The sequence below is a fragment of the Pongo abelii genome, chromosome 2, assembly GCF_028885655.2.
Source record: "Pongo abelii isolate AG06213 chromosome 2, NHGRI_mPonAbe1-v2.0_pri, whole genome shotgun sequence".
Classification (NCBI taxonomy): Eukaryota; Metazoa; Chordata; class Mammalia; order Primates; family Hominidae; genus Pongo; species Pongo abelii.
The window spans coordinates 195,076,130-195,095,426 of NC_085928.1; the positions used below are offsets into that span (position 1 = coordinate 195,076,130).

The 19,297-nt window shown below is 42.6% G+C and overlaps 1 protein-coding gene across 1 annotated transcript in view; it reads right to left on the reverse strand.

The window, feature by feature from the left end:
• Positions 1-318: 318 nt before the first annotated feature.
• C2H3orf70 (chromosome 2 C3orf70 homolog) overlaps positions 319-19,297 on the reverse strand; it is an 83,417-nt gene continuing 64,438 nt past the window's right edge. The window contains exons 2-3 of the mRNA XM_054553101.2: positions 5,487-8,248; positions 319-5,447 (exon numbers count right to left, since the gene is read on the reverse strand). Coding sequence (XP_054409076.1) covers positions 7,692-8,248 — 557 coding nt within the window. The 3' untranslated portion in view covers positions 319-5,447; positions 5,487-7,691. The remainder of the gene's footprint in view (positions 5,448-5,486; positions 8,249-19,297) is intronic.

Below are 19,297 nucleotides of genomic sequence, written 5' to 3' on the forward strand. Positions count from 1 at the left end.
GGCTGAGGTGGGTGGATTGCAAGGTCAGGAGGTTGAGACCATCCTGGCCAACATAATGAAACCCCGTCTCTACTAAAAACACAAAAATTAACTGGGCGTGGTGGCGGGCGCCTGTAGTCCCAGCTACTCAGGAGGCTGAGGCAGAAGAATCGCTTGAACCCGGGAGGTGGAGGTTGCAGTGAGCTGAGATTGCGCCACTGCACTCTAGCCTGGGCAACAGAGCAAGACTCGGTCTCAAAAAAAAAAAAAAAAAAAAAAAAAAGCCGACCCGAGGCCAATTCCCAGGATGAGTTCTTAGACCCAGCAGCCACACTTGAGCACGAGGTCACGCCTGTTCTCCAGATCACACTCAGATCCAGGTCAAGCCAGGCTGGCGCACAGAGTGATGTGGCACCAAGGGCAACCTCGGGCGATACCTGGGGGCTGAGCTGTAGTTCCCTCGAGGCAAGGGATGCCCTCGTGGCTTCAGCTGTGGGGCAAAGAGAAAATGGGCTGCAAAGCAGGACAGGGTTTCATTGCAGCGGCTCAACAAGTGGTAGAGCAGCAAGGCTGGCTTTGGAATCAGAATTCTGGGGCTCTGACCTTGCCACTTCCTGCCGTGTGACCTTTAGTTACTGCTTGGCTGCTTCGCAAGAAACTCGCCAATATCCCTGCCCTGTCCACCACACAGAGTTGATGGGTCAAGCAGATAAGCTGCCATCTGGGAAAATGCTTTGTAAACTGCAGGTCCCTGTTCAGACATTGTGGTGTTCTGCTGATCCTGTATATTTTGTCATCATCTTTGTCCTGGGAGAAATCACTGGGGTTTGACAACAGGTGACCAGCTAGGTGTCATACAGGGCCAGGATGGTCCCCCCGGATCCCAAGCTTTCTCATCTCCTATCTCGAGTCACACACAACTTCAGGCTGGGGACTGGGGAAGACAGGAAGAAATGAAGTCTCACCCCTTTCTCCAACCCACCTGGCCCATGAACTCTCCAGCCACGAAAGGGGTCACTCCTCCGTGGAGGCCCATTAGTTTCAGGACGCACACTCCCAGCCCAGCCACTAGTCTCTTCCAGCAGGTGCATGAGCAGGTATGGCCACGGCCTCAACTCACTTCCATGCACAGATCCAGCAAAATCGGGCTCCATGTGTACTCACTGTCCTAGGACTTGACATCGTCAAAATAACTTACTGGGTTGTTTCTAATTGTAAAAGTAATGTATCTTCATTTTAGAAAAGTAGAAAATTTAAAACAAAAACACTATTAATCTTGGCACATTTGCTTTTGCCTTTTTACTTTATTTCCATCAATTTCCCATATCTCCCTGATTCCTGAAGAATTCCATCCCACCTCTAACTGCCCCTCCCTGAACCCTACCGCAGGGAGGCTGAGTCCCGAGATCCTTCTTACTCCCTTCATTCAGCACAGAACTGGGGTGGGACAGTAAGGGTTAAGGGCATTACCAATTCCCAGTGATGGAACTGTAATGAGGACGAGATGCTAAATTAAAGTTTATTGCAGAATAAAAGTGTGTGCAGTCAGCATTTGTAAGAGGCTACAATGAGATGCCTTCTAGGATTTGGCAATACAATTGGGTAGAGAGTTAAAACAGTAGAGTGCACACACAGATGAGATGCGCTGTCTGCAGGAATCACTTTAAAAGATCAGTTAGCTTTAGGAAAGGCAGAGCTAGTCTTGAATGCTAGTCAAGAGGTGATTAAACATGGAAGAAGCAATGGCCTCATCAGAGCGTAGAGATAATTTGCAGATACATGGTATGGGGTGCAGGGTGGCGGGCACTGTATGGAGGACAGAGAAGGGGACAAAGAGGGAAGCCTGTCAGTGTTTCTCCTCCACTGTGTAGGGACCAGGTGCACTGAGGTAGATGAGGCACTAGTCTGTGGGAAGGTGTCTGCTGGGTTAGGGGGATGGAGCAATGCAGACAATGGGCCAACAGTGTGGACTCTAGAGCCAAAGTGACTGGGTTCAAATCCTGACTGCCACTCATGTACGAGCTGTGCCACACTGGGCGAAGATGTGGACTTCTTGAGCTCTTTTCCTGATCTATGAAATGGGGCTGCTGTAATCCCCTTCAAAGGGTTGCTGTGGAGATTATGCATAGAAAGCTTAAGGTAGCTATTGAACTATAATTAACATTAACAAGGATTTTATTACTGATAATGACTTTATTTAGTAGTTCCTAGGAAGGTTGTTCAATAGACTCCAACCCCTGAGGCTGTTCTTTTCTGAGTATGGACTTGCCGCGCTGAGGTCTGGCCCCCGAACCTTGGTGACCAAGCAGCAACCCCCCAGGCTCTGCAGGGCAGCAGCCTCCTCGATGCCCCATCTTCAGTTAGAACTGCAGCCAACACTGTCCTACATGGCACGTGTAAGACGAATAGAAAGGCTGTAACTGTGTGTGAAATAAATGCTATTTGGTGATGGGGGGGTATCAAGTTTTATTTGCTATAAACCCAATGTAGCCAGAGTTCTGGGAGTTATCCTGAGTGGTGACTATGAGTAGATACTGCAGACAGTACAATTTATCTGCACCTCATGAGGTCTTGTAAAGGTTTAATGGGGTAATGGCCATATGCTATTTCCTAGCACGTAGGAAAGACCTGATATATAAATGTTTCACACTTTGCAAATGTGAGTTTTGGTTTTGGGGTTGGGGGGGAGGCATTACCCTACACTCCAAAACAGCAGATTTGTTCTGGTATAAAAGAAAAAAAAATCACGTTTATTTTACAAGGCAGTATTTTCCTAAAGTGTTACATATCAAGGAAAGTTGAGCTGTCTGTAGGAAAACAACATAATTTTAGGAAATTACAGAAGAGTCAACATTGTGCTTAAAACTTTAAAATAGTTTTTAAAAATAGCACAGTAAGTGAATATTGCCAGGTATGAACAGCCTTAAAAGTGAGGTGGACACAACGATATAGAAGCTCAATATTAAAGCCGCTAGTGATAAGTCGCTTTGAGAAGTGTTCCGGCTACTAAGAGAACACTGCTTCAACCTTAATCGAAAAAAGAATTCATAGCACTAACTGAAACATGGCCTTTTCCTAGCACAGCTAACTCTCAGTTACCTACAGTAATGAAAAAGAGCAGTGACAATTCTTAAATGGTGAATAATTCCAAAATTAATGTTGAGAAGTGCCCTTTTTCTGTGTTGATGTGAGAGATACTGACATCAGGGAACTTACAGCACTGATCACGTGTGTGGAACTCCCACTGGCTTCTCCCTTCTTCCCTCCTCCTCAATGGGAGAGGACAAAATCGTACTACTGAAAAGCCTAAAATATAACTGGCCTCCTCAGTTCTGGTTCACACCTCCTCTGGAGAAGGGGACAGAAGAGAAAACTGTTAAAACTTTGTTTTCCTCATGTAAAAAAGCCAGAACGTGACAATAAAATTTTGCAAACAAGGTGTGGGAATAATTAAGAGCTGACTGTAGAAATATTTTAACTTGTGCTTTTTCTCCTGCCCAGTAGTATCTGTACCACTAAACTTAGATCTATGGACAGCTTTATAAATTATCCAGGTGCATGCACCCTATTACCCAAGTCAAGAATTAAGTTAGCATAAAAGGGGTTTGTTATTGGTCCCAAAATACTTGTGATGGTTCAAATAGACCAAGAAATGGAGGATTAGAAGTAAAGCCGGCCGGGCGTGGTGGCTCACGCCTGTAATCCCAGCACTTTGGGAGGCCGAGGCAGGCGGATCACGAGGTCAGGAGATCGAGACCATCCTGGCTAACACAGTGAAGCCCCCGTCTCTACTAAAAATACAAAAAATTAGCCGGGCATGGTGGCGGGCGCCTATAGTCCCAGCTACTCGGGAGGCTGAGGCAGGAGAATGGCGTGAACCTGGGAGGCAGAGCCTGCAGTGAGCCGAGATCGTGCCGCTGCACTCCAGCCTGGGCGAAGGAGCAAGACTCTGTCTCAAAAAAAAAAAAAAAAAGCCACCACTCCCAAGACAGAATCAAATCCAAAAAGTATTTCAGAAAAGCAACTACGTTGTTTTGTTCTGCTCTTGGTGCTTTTGTTTTTGTTTTATTTTGTATTGTATGACCTTGAATTACAAGTCTTCCCCTCCCAGGAAAGCAACTGTTCTTTAGGGCTGTCCTCAGATTCTTATTTCATATCTTAAAAATTACATAGTAAAAAAGACCTAGATGTGATAGTAAACCCTTATTTTTTAATATACCAAACAGTTGTAACCACAAAAGCATTGTAATCATCATTTCTTGGAAAAGTTATAAGCATATTTGAAACTTGAAACTTCTAAAATCTTGGTTAGAGAAGAAAACTAAATTCTACGTTTAGTGGAATTAAGCTTCTACCTAATAGCTTTTATACCAACTTTCCAAAAGTAGGAGTGGTACCAGGTTTCCATGTAAACCCAAGAAAGCAGTTTATCCATCCACACAGCCCAACCCTTGCTCCAATGAGCATATTACTGGGTCCAAAGTATAAAGCTTTCCTATCTGTCAGTGTGCAAGTGTTAACCACAGGCTACTTCACATGACTGTGTTCAATGTTATAGTGCATGTTGCAGTCTAAACATTTTCTAAAGTGCCTATAAGTATACAAATTAGCAACATAATATCAGCATTACAGAGAATTCCTTCATATAATATAGAACAGGCCTAGAATTTAAAGTGAAACTACAATCTGTTTCAGCTGGTTTTGGAATGCAAGCATAAAGAAACAATTCCAGTTCAATAACATATTTCAGAGTGTTATCAACAGTGCTAGGACAAAAATAAATCTTGTGCTTATTTAGAAAAGGTCATTTTGAGATCCAGGAGTGTCTGATACTTAGAATCCAATGGAATGTCTCTAATTCTATATAGTAGATAGTAGTAAGTGAAGCTTAGTGAGTTTTTAATTATAAAGAGATTATGCAAATATATAAGGTGATTATCAACTATTATCAAATCCAAAAATTCCATTAAAATTGTGTCTAATCAGAATGGCAGTTCAGGAGTCTAAAAAAACAGGAACCTAGACTGAAGTCCTAGATGGTACTGAGAGAGGGCCCAAGCGTGCCACTGAGCCAGCTGCAGAAATGTGGCCCCGTGACCACGTATATCCATGGCTTTAGAAATCTGGTTGACTCCATTGGTTTAGTGGGTTGGAATGTGGGCCTGTACAGAACATTGACAGGAATGGTATAGAGGAGAAAGCCCCTTTATACACCCATCTGGAGAACAGCCTCACCCACAGGGTAAATCTAGACACGGCCCTAGTGTTGCTGTTACAAACCTGAGTGCGTGACGCATGACTGCACTGCTGTGGCCTGACACACGGCTTGCAGGCATTTGGCTTCCACACCTGCCTTCAGTGAGCCACTCATGCAAGGGAGGCACCGAGAACCTCGGACAGGGCTCATCAGATGTCCCTGTGCCACCTGGACCATGCCCTGGGCAGGGGGATGCTCCTCATGCTCATACCTGCCTCCACCTGCCCTCTCCTGGGCCTGTTCCTCATACCTGCCTCCACCTGCCCTCTCCTGGGCCTGTTCCTAGAGCTCCTCTGACCCCCTTCTTGGTTTGTCTGTTGAATCTTTAAATTTCAGTAAGTGGAGACTTTATGCTGCATTCTCATTTAGCATAGAAAGTTTTAACTCACACTGTTTGCAAAGGAAAATGCATACTCTGCCTTCTAAACCGTATAGATGTCTTGGCCACCTAAACCTAAAAAAAAGTTCTATCTAGTAAATGATTTAAATTATACATACAACTGGGAAATCAGATTCTTCCTTGGGTAGTTTGTGAATGATGCCAAATGGAGGCTTCAGGGAAGAACACAACTTTTTCTCACAAATCTGGCCGGGCGTGGTGGCTCACACCTGTAATCCCAGCACTTGGGGAGGCCGAGGTGGGTTGATCACAAGGTCAGATCGAGACGATCCTGGCTAACATGGTGAAAGCCCATCTCTACTAAAAATACAAAAAATTAGCCAGGTGTGGTGGCACGTGCCTGTAGTCCCATCAGGAGTCTGAGGCAGGAGAATCGCTTGACCCCAGGAGGCAGAGGTTGTAGAGAGCCAAGATCATGCCACTGCACTCCAGTGTGGGCAACAAGAGGGAAACTCCATCTCAAAAAAAAAAAAAAAAAAAATTAATGTGACATAGAGATGTACCATAATGGTGCCAGGGCACAAGGGCATCTCAGCACAATGGCCTGAGAGCACTTCTGGATAGCTAGGATGGAAGTATTGTTCTGTCTCCAACTCTGATGTTCTCATTAGGCCATACTTAAAATTTCCAGGATTTGAAACTATGCCTCATGGATAGAAGGTTTGGAGAAGTAGCAGTTAACTGACTCACAAGAATACCTGGTATAAATGGAGAGTAAAAGGAGAATTCTGAAGAGAGCTAAATAAGAAAGAATTAGTCACTATTTTCTGCATGTAAGGGGAGAGAACACATACAATAGCCAGTCAGTGTGGGAAAGTGAATGACTATTACACTGAATATTTTCTCCTGACTTAGCAGCAAACTATTTCAACTGCTTTTGCACCTGCATAAAAATCCATGCATCATACTGTATTCTAATCCATTCCTCACTTAAGCCATACTAATGCTTCATACAACCAAATGAAGCAGAATTAAGCAAACCTATTAGATTCAGTCCTAATCCCTAAAGGGCTCTGTCTTTAGCATTTCCATGCTAACTAACACTATTATTTTTTTTCCTTAAGATGTCAGATGTGGCTGCCTCCTAAATGTGATACCTATATAACTTCCTAAGAGTTTTTCCCAGACTTGAAGAACAATTAAAAGCAGAGAAATGTTTGGGAACCCACCAAGAGGCCAGCTCAAATGCTGAAACACCTTCCCCAGCTGGCCCCAGCCAAGTAAATCTCATCCTTCCCCTGGGTTCCCAGAGCTTTCTGGGTGTCATGAGTTGAATGTGTCATCTATAGGACTGTGGGCCCCTTTGGGGTGGGAATCAGGTCTTATTCATGCTGTGTCCCCACAGCACCCTGCAGGGGACAGGTGCTCAGCTAAAGCTGTATTAAGCATGAGACGGATGAGGTCATCTCTTCTCATGTGAATGAATGTTTAGCTCAGCCCCAGTCATGGAGCCTTGTACAGACACTGGCCACAAACCGTGGGCTGAGCTGGCCTCCAGTGACCTCCCAGAAGTAAGCCGAGGCAGCTCTGATCCAGACCCAGTGCAGGTGTGGGGAGAAGGGGAAGGGAAGAAACAGCATCTACCGGTGCACACGCAGTAGGGAGTGCTGCTTGCATAGGACAAGCAGGACAGGACGGGAGTGCCTGTGAACATGCCAAACGGAATGGCAAGGTCTCTCTGTGAAGGACTGGCTACTGAGAAAACACTGGCTCCTTCCCTTTCGGTACCTCCTCAATCTGATCCAAGATTCTCTGCGACCATCACTTCACCGCCTTCAAATCTCCCAGTGAAATTAAGGCTGAGTCACAATTCATGACACCAGATGCTACATAGAAAGTAAGTCGAGATACAAAAGAAAACCGTTTATAATAAAAAGAATGTCTTAGTTGTAAGACGGAGAGAAGCTAATCAGCATACCACTGAACTGCTACGGTTGTTGGTTGGAGCGGGGCAGGGTGGGTAGAAAATATCAACAGCGTTGGAAAAAAGGATCCACCAGACAAAGGTACAAAAGCTCGGCGTGGGTCCGAGGGTGCGGCTTCCTGTCTGGACTCTCACACGGTCGTTTCTATCGTTTCAATCACTTCCAGGTCAGACTGCGAGGGGGAGAGAAGGGTGCACTCATCCGGTTCCCAGCTGCTCTCTGGACTGTAATCTTCCTCTGAACTCAGTTCTGCTCCTTCTTCTGTGTCCTCGTCACACGATTCCACATAGTGAGCCCCGATTGCATTGATCCCAGAGTCCTCAGAACTTGAGGGAGAAGAGCAGTGATCTATTTTTGGTGTATTGCTCTCTTTTGAAATTAAGGCATCGTGTGCAGAGACCTCCTCAGGGCTCATTCTGTGGGAATGTGGCGCCGGCTGCTTCTGCACATAACACATCTTCCCATTAATACATTTAACCTGATAGTTGTCAATAAAGAGGTCTGAAATCATACAGTACCTTGGTGAGTCAGGGGGAAGGGGAGGCTGGAAGACAGATGCAAATTTCAGAAAGTGTTCAGTGAGAGAGACTGAGATCTGAATGGTGTTTGTGGGTTCCCGAGGCCTGGCAGGAATCTCAGTGCTTGGAAGCTGTTCCACAGGGGTCATAGGCTGATACATGTATTTGCCTGTGAAGACACAAAAAGACACTTGAAATCTATGAGTATTACACAAACTATATTAACACAGCCATAATGGTTTCTGAGGACTCAATGTCTTTAAAAAATATTTCAGTATAATACCTCAAAAGAAACTAGTAATAAAATCATTCAACACTGGTATAGTCAATTAAAAAGTCAGCATGGTATATAATAATTTTCATCTAAAAGACTCAATCTACTTTCTAAATCTCAATTTATATTTGTGTCTTTCTGATATCTCTGAAGTAGGTGGATAGATACTATAATCCTTATTTTACAGACAACTTTAAGTAATTTACTCATTATACTAGAACAAAAAAGGTCCACAATATAGCATGGTAAAAAATACAAGTTGTACAGCTGGGCACAGTGGTTCACGCCTGTAATGTGCAGATCACTTTAGGTCAGGAGTTCCAGACTAGCCTGGCCAACGTGGCAAAACCCTGTCTCTACTAAAAACACAAAACTTAGCTGGGCATGGTGGCACACGCCTGTAATCCCAGTTACTCGGGAGGCTGAGGCACGAGAATCCCTTGATCCCAGGAAGCGGAGGTTGCAGTGAGCCGAGATTGTGCTACTGCACTCCAGCCTGGGCAACAGAGTGAGACCCTGTCTCAAAAAAATACAAGTTGTAAAACAGTATAATGTATTGTAAAATTGTAATTCCATGTTTATCTCTAATAATATGTTTGTGTTAATGTATATATTCTTCCAGTTTTTAAATGTGTATAAGTTTATCAGAATTATGGGAGATTTTCACTTTCCAGGTGTCTGTTCTAATTATAATATACATACACCTATATATTTATTTAATAGGTAGTGGCCCACTGGATTGTCCCGGCCACCCTCAATGACTGGGGTAAGGTTTAGGGTGGGAAATGATTTCTCTGAGGACCAAAGCTCATCAGTGGCCTAATCAGGAGGTGTCTCCCCACACCCCTCCCCGACACCAATTCCACTGGCCCTAAGCAACCTAAGCTAAGCAGAAGCAAAGGGCAAACGCACAGATGGATGCAGAGGACACCCTGCTGGATGTTTCTAGGAAGCCCACAGGCTTATCTCCAAGCCCTCCTCTCTGCTCTGAGCCCTCAACTGTTTCCCACATAGTTGACATGGAAGTAAAACCTAAATGGATTTGGTCCTAATGTGTCCCTTTCCTCATCCCATTTTTCATTCAACATCTAGCAAAGCCTCCCACATGCTAAGGAAATAGGGTTGAAAATATCCCGTCTGTAAGTCTAAAGTGGTTTCAAAACAAAAAGCTAGAGCAGGGATGGGGGGGCCTAAAAATCCCGGAGCCAAGTAGCCACAATTGTGGGCATCATTTTGAATTTTTCCTAATTAGCCAATTTATCGGTTCATGTTGTATCTTCTGCACATTGTTGACAGGACTTTTAACCTTAGCACCACCTGCATTTTGGACCAGATAATTCTTCATTGTGGTGGGGAGCGGTGCTATCCTAGGCAGTGTAGGGTGTTTAGCAGCATCCTCGGCCTCTCCCCACTAGATGCCAGTAGCAGCTCCTCCCCAAATGAGACAAATTCCCTGACAGGTGAAATCACCCTGGTTGGGAACCAGTGATTTACGGTATCTTCATGAGCATCTTTTTGCAGGTGAATCACTCGTGTATGGCACTTGCTCCTGTTTATTTCTTTGTCAGACTGGAAATCCTAGGACAGGAATCACATTTGTAAGGAAAACTAGCTTAGGTTTTATAATGTTAATGATGCCACAGGAGAGTAGCAATTTCAGATTAGAAATGAAGTAGTAAAGAGGCCACAAATCATACAACATCAGTAATCTCTTAAGATCAATCAAGCCTGCTTATATTTTTGTTTTTGACTCCTGTACAAAAAAGCCACTCAGGTACCACAATTTCTTTATAAACCAAATTACTCTAAAAAGACCTTCATTTTCATCCTGGGGTACCATATGAAAAAAGTACATTTAAAGTCGTTAAGCCTCTGGGTTCCCAGGGTGCTTCCAAGCCTGGACATACCTCATGCAAACCCCATGGTCTGATAAAAACGCACTGACAAGAACCCAGTCACACCTGCCTGGGGGAACTATGTTTAAAATATACCAGGCGTCTTCATTTCTCCAGCTTTTTAAAAGGTAATTACTACTTGTCAGGCAGAGTTAAAATCAGGTCAGATCTAAGAGGTGGTATGGTAGGACCTGTGCCCCTAAGCACTGTGGACACTATTGGCTGAAGGGCTAAAGAAGGCTGACCTTTACACCTCCCTCCAGATCCTCCAGCCCCAGGATTAGAGCAATGTATGTTTGGGCACAAGATAGAGAACGGACTTAGAGAACCTGGGGAACTACTCTTCTGTCCACAGAGTGGTAAATAAAACGTGGAATGAAGGTTTCGTCTTTTCCATTCTTGGCTGGTAGTTACTGAGCTCAGGAGGCTGTGGAAGGCAGGCAGTCAAGATGTGCTTGTTGTATATGCTGATTAGGTTCATCCTGCCCTAAGTAACCTGTGGTTTAGTTATCCACTTGTCACAGCCATAGGAGGATCCTCGTAGTTGATTCATGCCTTCCAGAACCATCCTCAGATCCAGGGGGAACAAGGCTTTATTTGTCCAAAGATAGAGAGGGAAAAGGTGAAGCCTGGCTTTGGGACTTCCCTCACTCCATCTCTTTTTCCTTCCCCTCCTTTATGCTTCTTCATAATTTGCTTTCTTTCCTCTTGGTTCTTCTACTCTTTCTCTGGTCCCCTCTCATCCAAAGCTGTTTTTCTTTCTTGAAGTGTAGTGCTGTGGACTGAATGTTTGTATCCCCACGAAATTCATGTTGAAACCCTAATCCCCAATGGGATGGTATTTGGGGGTGAGGCCTTTGAGGAGTACTTAGGTTTAGATGAGGTTTAGAAGTACTTAGGTTTAGAAGGTGGAGGCTCTAATCATTGGTTTAGTGCCCTATGAGAAGAGGAAGAGACCAGATCCCTTTCTCTCTCCTCTATGTGAGGATACAGCATCTGCAAACCAGGATGAGCGTCCTCATCAGACACTGACTCTGCCTCACTCTTAGAATTCTCAGCTTCTAGACTGTGAGAAATACACGTTTGTTGTTTAAGCCACCCAGTCTATGGTATTTTATTATAGCAGCCCAAACTGACCAGGACATGTAGTAAAAGAGAAATGCAGCTGGGTGAGGAAGATGTGAACCAGATTCCACTTCTTTCTACAAGGTACGTCTATTAAATGTGTTTACTCAGAGCGAGGGTGAGAGCCTATTATCTGGTGATATGGGAACGCAAAGAAAGAGAGGAGGAAAATAGTAAAGATGGCCACATAAAAAACAACCTTTAGTAACCACCTTTGAAATATCAATCATTACATAATACTATATTGTTTATAAACACAGAAATAATTAAACTCAAAGATTTAGTTTTGTAGGGCTGTGAAGGGTTAGTGCTTTGCTCCAATCTTTGATAACTTATATCCCTGGGGTATCCTAGGCCGAGAATCCATGTTCACATAGCTCCGAGGCACTGCAAGATCCTGAATTATCAGAGAGATTCAATTATGTTTACTACGAGAATAAAATGCACACACTTCTTCAACAGCAAAGATTGAAACGGGTTTCTGGCAATTTAGCCAAGAAATTCAATAACCGCTATATTCCCTGAACAATCTTAATTAAGGGTTTACTGTGTTAAAGAATAAATGGATGAGAACTTTTAAAACCTAAAGCTCTAAAAGGAAAAGATACTCAGAGTGAGGGCTTAGAGAAAAAGAGAGAGCAAAAGGAGGATCAGTTTGATCCAGCAATTCCACTTCTGGGTACATACCCAAAAGAATGGAAAGCAGAGTCTCAGGGATATTTGAATATCCATGTTCACAGCAGCATCGTTCGCAACATCCAAAAGCTGGAAGCAACACAAGTGTCCATGATGGATGAACAGATAAACAAGAGGTCATATACACGTAAAATATTATTAGCCTTTAAAAGGAAGGAAATCCTGACCCAATCTAGATGAACCTTGAGGACACTATGCTAAGGGAAATAAGCCCGTCACAGTAAGACAAATACTCTGATTCCACTTGTTTGATGTATCTAAAGTAGTCAACTCATAGAAACCGAAAGCAGAGTGGTGTTTGCCAGGGACTGGGCATACAGGGGGATGGTGAGTTGTTTAACGGGTAGAGTTTGAGTTTTACAAGATGAAAAAGAGATGTGGAGATGGATGGTAGTGATGGTTGCACAATATAAATGGACTTAACACCACTGAACTGTACACTTAAAAATGGTTAAGATGGTAATTATGTATATTTTACCAAAATTTACCAAGAAAATGAGTGGCCTGAGGTAAACTGCATGCATAGTTCAGTTCTTTGACTTTATATATTTTAAATTAGTTTTATACTTTTTTTTTTTTTTTTCGGAGATGCTCTGCTGCCCAGGCTGGAGGGCAACAGCACGATCTCGGCTCACCACAACCTCCGCCTCCTGGATTCATGCGATTCTCCTGCCTCAGCCTCCCGAGTAGCTTGGATTACAGGCATGCACCACCATGCCCGGCTAATTTTGTATTTTAGTAGGGACGGGGTTTCTTCATGTTAGTCAGGCTGGTCTCAAACTCCCGACCTCAGGTGATCCACCCACCTCAGCCTCCCAAAGTGCTGGGATTACAGGGGTGAGCCACTGTGCCCGGCTATACTTTTAAATTAGTATAATTCACTGTATTAACAGACTACAGGGAAAAAGCCCATATGATCTGGAATATTTAAAGAATTCTTGCCACTCCATAATGAGAAAGCAACCCAATTTTCTTAAAAAGGGGTGTGGCTACATAAGAGTAAGACTGAGGGATCTTTACAGTGATGGAAATGTTCTGTATCTTGCCTGTGTTCATGTCAACACCTTGGTTGTGATACTGTACTACTGTTTTGCAACTTAATTGCCATTGGGGGGAACTAGGCAAAGGGCACATGAGAGTTCTGTATTTCTTAAAATTTTATATAAATCTATGATTTTTTTTCAAAATGTATAATCTAAACAGGGAAATAATCACCATAAATGTGATGACATACCCTTTTTGGTGTATTGTATCAGGAGGTACATGCTGTTGATACATTTCATTACAGGTGATGTTTATTAACTTTGTGGTGCCTGTCTAGGTTTCTCCATTGTAAAGTTACTATTTTTCTCTTTGTAAGATATTTTAGGACTGTGCAAATATCCTGTTTCTCACCATACTTTCACCAGTTTTAGCATGGATAGGTGGCTCTTGTCTGCAACAAATATTACTGTGGTGTTTGCCAAACTGATTTTTTTTAAACCACACACCATGATTCTTCAGATTTTCTATTTACATCATTCCTTCTACATTTATTAATTGGAATTCTATGTGTGAAATTGAAGATACTGGGATGAAATCACATCTTGTCAGACCCAAACAAACTAAAGACAGCAGAGCCTGAAGAGGGGAGGGTTTGTGCTCTGTCTGAGATAAAGACTTGTCTCAAGGACTTTCTAAAATAACTCTAAGAGATTCTTTCTTTAGGACTGCAGCAATTCAGATAAGATGCCCTCGAAAGAACACCTGCCCAGTAACGGCATCTCCACTGATAAACTGAGGCCAACTTGCGTTATAATCCCAAATAAATTCAACATATTTGGAGACTTTTTTTTGTTTTTTTTCTTGGTTGACATAAGTAAGCACCAAAAGCTGTTCCTTCTCCCTCATTTATTATTTATTTATTTATTCAATTATTTATATAAGCACGGACTCACAGATATTTATTCTGTGTATTGCTACCTGTTACTATCATTCATTTTTTTTACTTATATTGTTCCAGATTTAGCTCTTGGGACCTGTGTCCTTTCAACTATTCCCATCCTTGACTGAAGACTTCTTTACTTTCTGGCACTAGAAGATATTACTCGTTTATTTGTATTTTTCCTGCGCCAGTCTGGGAATCAGCCATTTCTCCAAGGAGCCCTAGTTCCTTTTAAGAACTTACACACATTTTTCAGCTTGTTGTCAAAATACTCCTGTGAAGTGGAATCTTAGTTTGCTAATGACTCATTCAAATCACTCTCAGAGCTCATCCATAGGAAAGTGAAGACAATACCTTATTATAGTATCCAGTACCCATTTTAAAAATAATATAAAAATATCACAAACCCACTAATTTATCTTTAGTCTTTTTAAAGGGAGCTGAAATCACTTTCTGAATAATGAAAGTGATCATACAACATGACTAACACAAAAACCAACTGTGACCAGAAAAATAAAATCTTTTGAGGGTGGAGGTACATGAATCAATACTGTCAGCTGTTTTTCGAATCAATACTGTCAGCTGTTTTTCAAAGGCCAATCAAACCACAAGTAACTTCCACGATTAAAGTTTTGATTCATAATATTTATGATGTTTTCCTTCTTTGGTGTTTGGCAATAATATGCCTTTCCACAATGCCTCAATGAAACACTAAAGATTTATATTCTCATCCTAGCTCTTTTAAAGATTTATATTCTCATCCTAGCTCTTTGGTTGAAAAAAGAAACGAGTTATTACATTCTCAAACTCTTACAACAAGATAGCAGTCAATTCTTAGACTCGGGCCTTGAGACACCCTGTGTTATTTCTTTAGGAAGATACCCATTACTTAATAAGGTTTAGATCATGCTCTGTTAGTTACCCTGTCATTCTCTGCCCTTAACTTAGCTAACATTGCAATTTGCAGCACTGTATAATTACATAACAGATATAATTCCTTGAAGATGTTTCTTTCTCTTGGTTGTAGAGCACAAAGGGAATGAAAAAAACCCAAACAAATATAGAAAATAAAATAAATGTATAAGCCCTGCTAAGCTACTGTGTGTACCTTGCTCAACTATTTGATCAGTTGTACGCTTTAATTCTTAAAAAAGATCCTTTGGGGAGAAAATGAGCTTTTTGCTTTTGCAGATAGTTTTATGGTTGTTAAATGTGTGTCCTTCTTGACACAAGTATACTGCTCCCAGGGAATGCAAAGTAATTTAAATATTTGTGCGAGCAAAATATAATTAGAAAGGTAAATCTACTGAAAAAAATGAGTGGCTTGAGGTAAACTGCATGCACAGTTCAGTTCTTTGACTTTATATTTTGAATTACAATTATGTTTATTCCCAAGGGCATTCATTATTTTGAAAGTAATGTTAAATATTCTAATTTAGAAATTTCTGGAAGGTGCATTTTTCACTGAATAGCATATCACAAACCAAAAGCAAATGAACTTAGTATTTATTATAGCCAATATTTTTTGTGGCCTGGCCCTTCATTCTGCCCCACTGGCAGTCAATACACCAATATTTTTGTACTTTGAGCTGTGAGGACACTAAAGTTTGCATATTTCCCAACAAGTTGAATTTCTCAATCAGAAATATATGCAAGATCCTAGTTTCTTCATTTTAAAATTGCATGTATAACTTCTTTAGTGTGGCGGAACATATTGTAAAGCAAATCTAGTGAGACAGACCACCAGACGCATGGCTTATTTACTCAGCTAGCAAATCCTTATTGCATATCTACCATGTTTATGCTACTAAGTCAGATGCTGTGGGGAAATAAAATGAAGTAGAGTATGTAGTCATGCTTCCAGGAGCTTTCAGATAAATATAGAAGATAAGTAAAACAAGAGTTGAATAAGACTATAGGCATATATGCAAGGGTGTTCACCAGGCAGTGGAGCAGGATTCCAAGTTTCATTGAAGGATTTTATATGGGTATTAAAAGACAGAGACTGGTATTGTAACAAGCAGAATGGCTCCAATGTATCAGCTTGGCATTTGGGGTTAGACAGTCGATCAAAAGGGCAAAGGAGGATAAAGTTTCTGAGGAAGACTGAGGCTGGATGGGGCTTGGAATGCTAAGCCAAGGGGTTCAGATTTGGGTAGCAATGGTGAATGGCTACAAATGACTGAGGAAGCAAGTAATGACAAAAGGAGGGATGTAGAGAATGTGGTCTGGTAAATGTGTGCTGATGGACTGGAAAGAGAAGAGATGGGAGTTAAGAGGCTGCTACAGATTTTCAAGCATGAGGTTCTAAGTCACATGGCTTAGAAGAGGAGGAGACACATCTTGTGAAGGTGGCAGAGCCCAGGGAGGGTTAGGACAAAGACTGTAGAGTCAGACACACCTGGATATGAATCCCAGCTCTGCTACTTAGAGCTTAAAGACGTTTGACTTTTTTTTTTTTTTTTTTTGAGGCAGAGTCTTGCTCTGTTGTCCAGGCTGGAGTACAGTGGTGCGATCTTGGCTCACTGCAACTTCTGCCTCCTGGGTTCAAGCAATTCTCCTGCCTCAGCCTCTCAAGTAGCTGGGATTACAGGCGCCTGCCACCACACCCAGCTTTTTTTTTTTTTTTTTGTATTTTTAGTAGAGATAGGGTTTCACTATGTTAGCCAGGCTGGTCTTGAACTCCTGACCTCAGGTGATCCACCGGCCTTGGCCTCCCAAAGTGCTGGGATTACAGGCATGAGCCACTGTGCCTGGCCTGTTTGACATTTTTGGAATTGTTTCTCATATTTTCAGTTTCCTCTTGTAGAAGTGATTAATAATATCTACCTCAGAAGGTGGCTGAATGGTTAAACATGAAAATGCTTTCAAAGTAGTAACTCAGTATCTGGCACACTGTAAACATTCTGTTATTCTTGCTGCTTACAGAAGGCAAGGGCTGCCTGAAGGTGTCTCCAAGCCACTCTAGAGCTTTTCTCGGCTGCATTTGGCCATCCCTGCCAAACCCAGGGCCCTTCTATTCCTGAGTTTCTGGTACCCAGCTTCCTGTTTCAGTTGCTTCCATAAACTTCTCTCTGTCCAGATCTCTGCCACCCTACCTCACCTACCCCCAAACCCTAGAGTCTGCTTTCACTCTGTTTTTCAAACTAATATTTATTGAGCCTCAATTATGTGCCAGGCACTGAGCTAGGTTCATGGGGTAAAAACAGCAGGCAAACAGACAACCCTGTCCTCATGGAGCTTACACTCTAGGAGAGTATGCATACTTCAAATCTCACATGAAAAGATATAAATGATTAAAACCAATAAAAGTGATAGGCAAAAAGTGATAAGAAAGTCAGTGATTAGAAATTATATATTTGGGGCCAGGCATGGTGGCTCACGCCTGTAATCCCAGCACGTTGGGAGGCCTAGGTGGGCGGGTCAGGAGATCGAGACCATCCTGGCCAACATGGTGAAACCCCGTCTCTACTAAAAATACAAAAATTAGCTGGTTGCGGTGGCGCACGCCTGTAATCCGCTGAGACAGGATAATCCCTTGAACCCATAAGGTGGAGGTTGCAGTGAGCCAAGATCGTGCTACTGCACTACTCCAGCCTGGCGACAAAGTGAGACTCCATCTCAAAAAAAAAAAAAAAAAAGGGACAATGTATAGTGCCGGTTGAGTATCCCTTATCTGAAATGCCTGGGATCTGAAGTGTCTCAGATTTCCCAAAGCACTAAACTGACTTCAGCAATCAAGCCACCAACCCCCTCCCAGTATCATGCTGATATCTGGATTTCAGTCAAGTAAAAGAGAATGGAGGTGGTGGAACAAAGTACCACCAAAACAACCTGTACAGGGCAGGAGCCCTTTACCAGCAGACTTCCATAAGCTACACTGCTCCAGGCCACACTCTGACACCCTCAAGTATGGGCAGCTTAACCCTGAGACAAGCCTTAAAAATAACATTTCTGTAAGTGCCATAAACCTAAAATAGAGAAGCTGTTTGCCATACTTACAAATTCACAACAGCCAACCTGAAAATCAGAGATAATGAAGGCTCTATACTTTTTAACCACATTTAGTCCTACCTGAAGCCAAATCTGGTTTAAGGGACAGAGATATGCAACAAGTTCTTGTGTATTTTAACAAGCAACCACCAGTGAACAACTAAGGGGAAAGAGAAGTGTAGAATGCATCCCCCTTACAATCCAGTTTGGGTCACATAAACATCCATGGACACCACAAGAGGAAATATAAGTATTAAGCTGTGGGTATAGATGATACATGGTGTAGAAGTTAGAGAAAAGCGAGGGCTGGAAGGGCTAGAAAAGGCTCCACAGAAAACATGGAATGTAAATTTAAAAAGAGCTAGGACCTGAACAAAAGAAAGTAAAGTGATATGCCTTGTGCAACAATAATAGAGGGGGGGAGGGGGGATGTATGGGATGCCTGAGGGATGATGAGGTGACCGGCCTGAATGGAGCTCTCCTATGACCTGAGACCAGTCTCTTTACCTAGATACAGTCATCCCCCTAGATACAGTCATCCCTCAGGATCCTCAGGGGATTGGTTTAAGGACCACCCCACTCGCACAGAAATCAAAATCCAGATACTCAAGTCTCTTATAAATGGCATAGTATTTTGCATATAACCTATGCACATCCTTCTGTATATTTTAAATCCTCTCTAGATTATAGTACCTAATACAAAGTAAATGGTTTGTAATGAGTTATACCCTGGGTTGTTTTTGTTTTTTTTTTTTTTTTTTGAGATGGAGTCACTTTGTTACCCAGGCTGGAGTGCAATGGCATGATCTGGGCTCACTGCAACCTCCGCCTCCTGGGTTCAAGGGATTCTCCCACCTCAGCCTCCCGAGTAGCTGGGATTACAGGCATGAGCCACAACATCTGGCTAGTTTTTATATTTTTGTAGAGACTGAGTTTCACCAGGTTGGCCAGGCTGGTCTCAAAATCCTGACCTCAAGTGATCTGCCCACCTTGTCCTCCCAAAGTGCTGTGATTACAGGCATGAGCCGCTGCACCCAGCCTATTTGTATTTTTTTATTGTTGTATTGTTATTTCTTAGTTCTTTTCCCAGGTATTTTTAATTCATGATTGGTTGAATCCACGGATGCAGAGTCGGTGGATATGAAGAGCCCACTATAATGTGGTAAGAGCAAAACCCTTCCCTTGCCAATGGAGATGGGATACAGTAAGAGCTATTCTGCTGAATAAACCAGCACGATGGAGCCCTTGAACCTGTAGACACAGCTAATACCAGTTGAGAGAGGCTCCTTCTAGGGCCAGAGAGTTTAGAAA